Source organism: Myotis lucifugus, unplaced genomic scaffold (assembly GCF_000147115.1).
Source record: "Myotis lucifugus unplaced genomic scaffold, Myoluc2.0 scaffold_1895, whole genome shotgun sequence".
Classification (NCBI taxonomy): Eukaryota; Metazoa; Chordata; class Mammalia; order Chiroptera; family Vespertilionidae; genus Myotis; species Myotis lucifugus.
In genome coordinates this window covers 34,722-36,084 of record NW_005872943.1, presented here as the reverse complement: position 1 = coordinate 36,084, position 1,363 = coordinate 34,722, and the positions used below count along the sequence as shown (strand labels likewise).

The 1,363-nt window shown below is 38.4% G+C and overlaps 1 protein-coding gene across 1 annotated transcript in view; it reads right to left on the bottom strand.

Moving 5' to 3' along the window:
* Positions 1 to 1,363, bottom strand: part of LOC102427006 (receptor-type tyrosine-protein phosphatase O-like) — a gene marked incomplete at both ends in the record, with an annotated part of 54,859 nt that overhangs the window by 19,301 nt on the left and 34,195 nt on the right. The window contains one exon of the mRNA XM_006108205.3: positions 68 to 151. Within this exon, the coding sequence (XP_006108267.2) occupies positions 68 to 151 (84 nt within the window). The remainder of the gene's footprint in view (positions 1 to 67; positions 152 to 1,363) is intronic.

Sequence of the window (1,363 nt, the reverse complement as noted above, 5' to 3'; positions counted from 1 at the left end):
CTCCCCGAAAGCTAACTTTTAAAGGCTGTGTTAGGTAAATAGTAAAAATAAAATAAAAATCACTTACCAAGGATTAATATAAAATGCCAAAAGATAATCAGTCCAAAGACATGAAGGTAGCAGGGTTAGGAAAGCAAATATACTCCTACGCCTGTGAGCATTAATAGATAACAGGTGTAAAGATGAAGAAGTGGCAAGAGTTAGTAAGATAAATTGTGAACAGACATCAGTACATTATTCACTGGAATCAAGTAAAATGAGCACCTTAATTATAATGAAATATTATTCCGTTCTGTGAAATTTAAACCTGAGGGCTGAAGTGCTATAATATTGTCAAAATCAGTTTCATTCACACACAGCCTCTTATTGTAATCAGATTTTTTTCCCAATGTATTTTGTGTTAATTAGTCTGCTATTAGGTGATTACATTTCGCATTCAGTGAAATGACGCGCTTAAATGCCTCATTAGTTATCTCAAGTCTTCCTCTTGGGTATTACCCTTGCAGTGCATAACTAAGTCTATTTTAAGGAACCTCTAAAACATCATTTGGAAGCTGTGGGAGGGAATATAAATGGTGAGTTCACATGTACCGGTCCTGGTGAAGACTCAAAGCTTTCGGGACCCTTTCCTGTCAAGCAGCACTTTTAGCGCATTACTGTGACTTTCTACGTTAATTTTATTTTAACTTATACACCGTTTCTAAAAAGTAACCCTTAGCACGGAGGTAGGGCACGACACTCAGGTGCCATTCATTCAGGAACAGTAGCCTAGTCTGTGAGCTTAACCAGTACTCAGCGGAGTGGGAGCAAAACTACTGAGTTTCACTTTAATTCTTTTTCAGACTGTTGGTCTAAAATGCATGGTTTGAAACCAATTTCAAATATTCCAACCAGTTGTAACATAGAACATTCATTAATGCAGATTTAAAAATATCGTATGGTTGCATCGATAGCTATTCTGAGAATTAGGGGGCAATGCTGTCGCCTTGTCACCTTAGTTTTTACAAATCTGCACTGAGATAGATATTCTCAGCCTGAAAATGCTGGGCCTGGAGAACCTGTCTTTGCCAAGAGTTGAGAATTTTCTTGATTTTATAGAAAAGTCCTGAAGTGAAGTCTCTTTTGCCTCAGTTCTCCCGTAACGGGTCTCCCATATTTTATAAGCTGTGACTGGTTGTGCAGTCAATACACAGCTCTCCTGGGTCACGTGTACAAATGAATCATTTCCTACTTGAGCCGCTCACCACCGCTCTGTGACTGGACCATTTTTAAAGATGGGCCAGCGGCAAACAAGTATCAGGCATTAGTCTCTTCATCTGCAAAATGTGGTAATATTATTGAACAAAATGTCTCCCAACTTTTT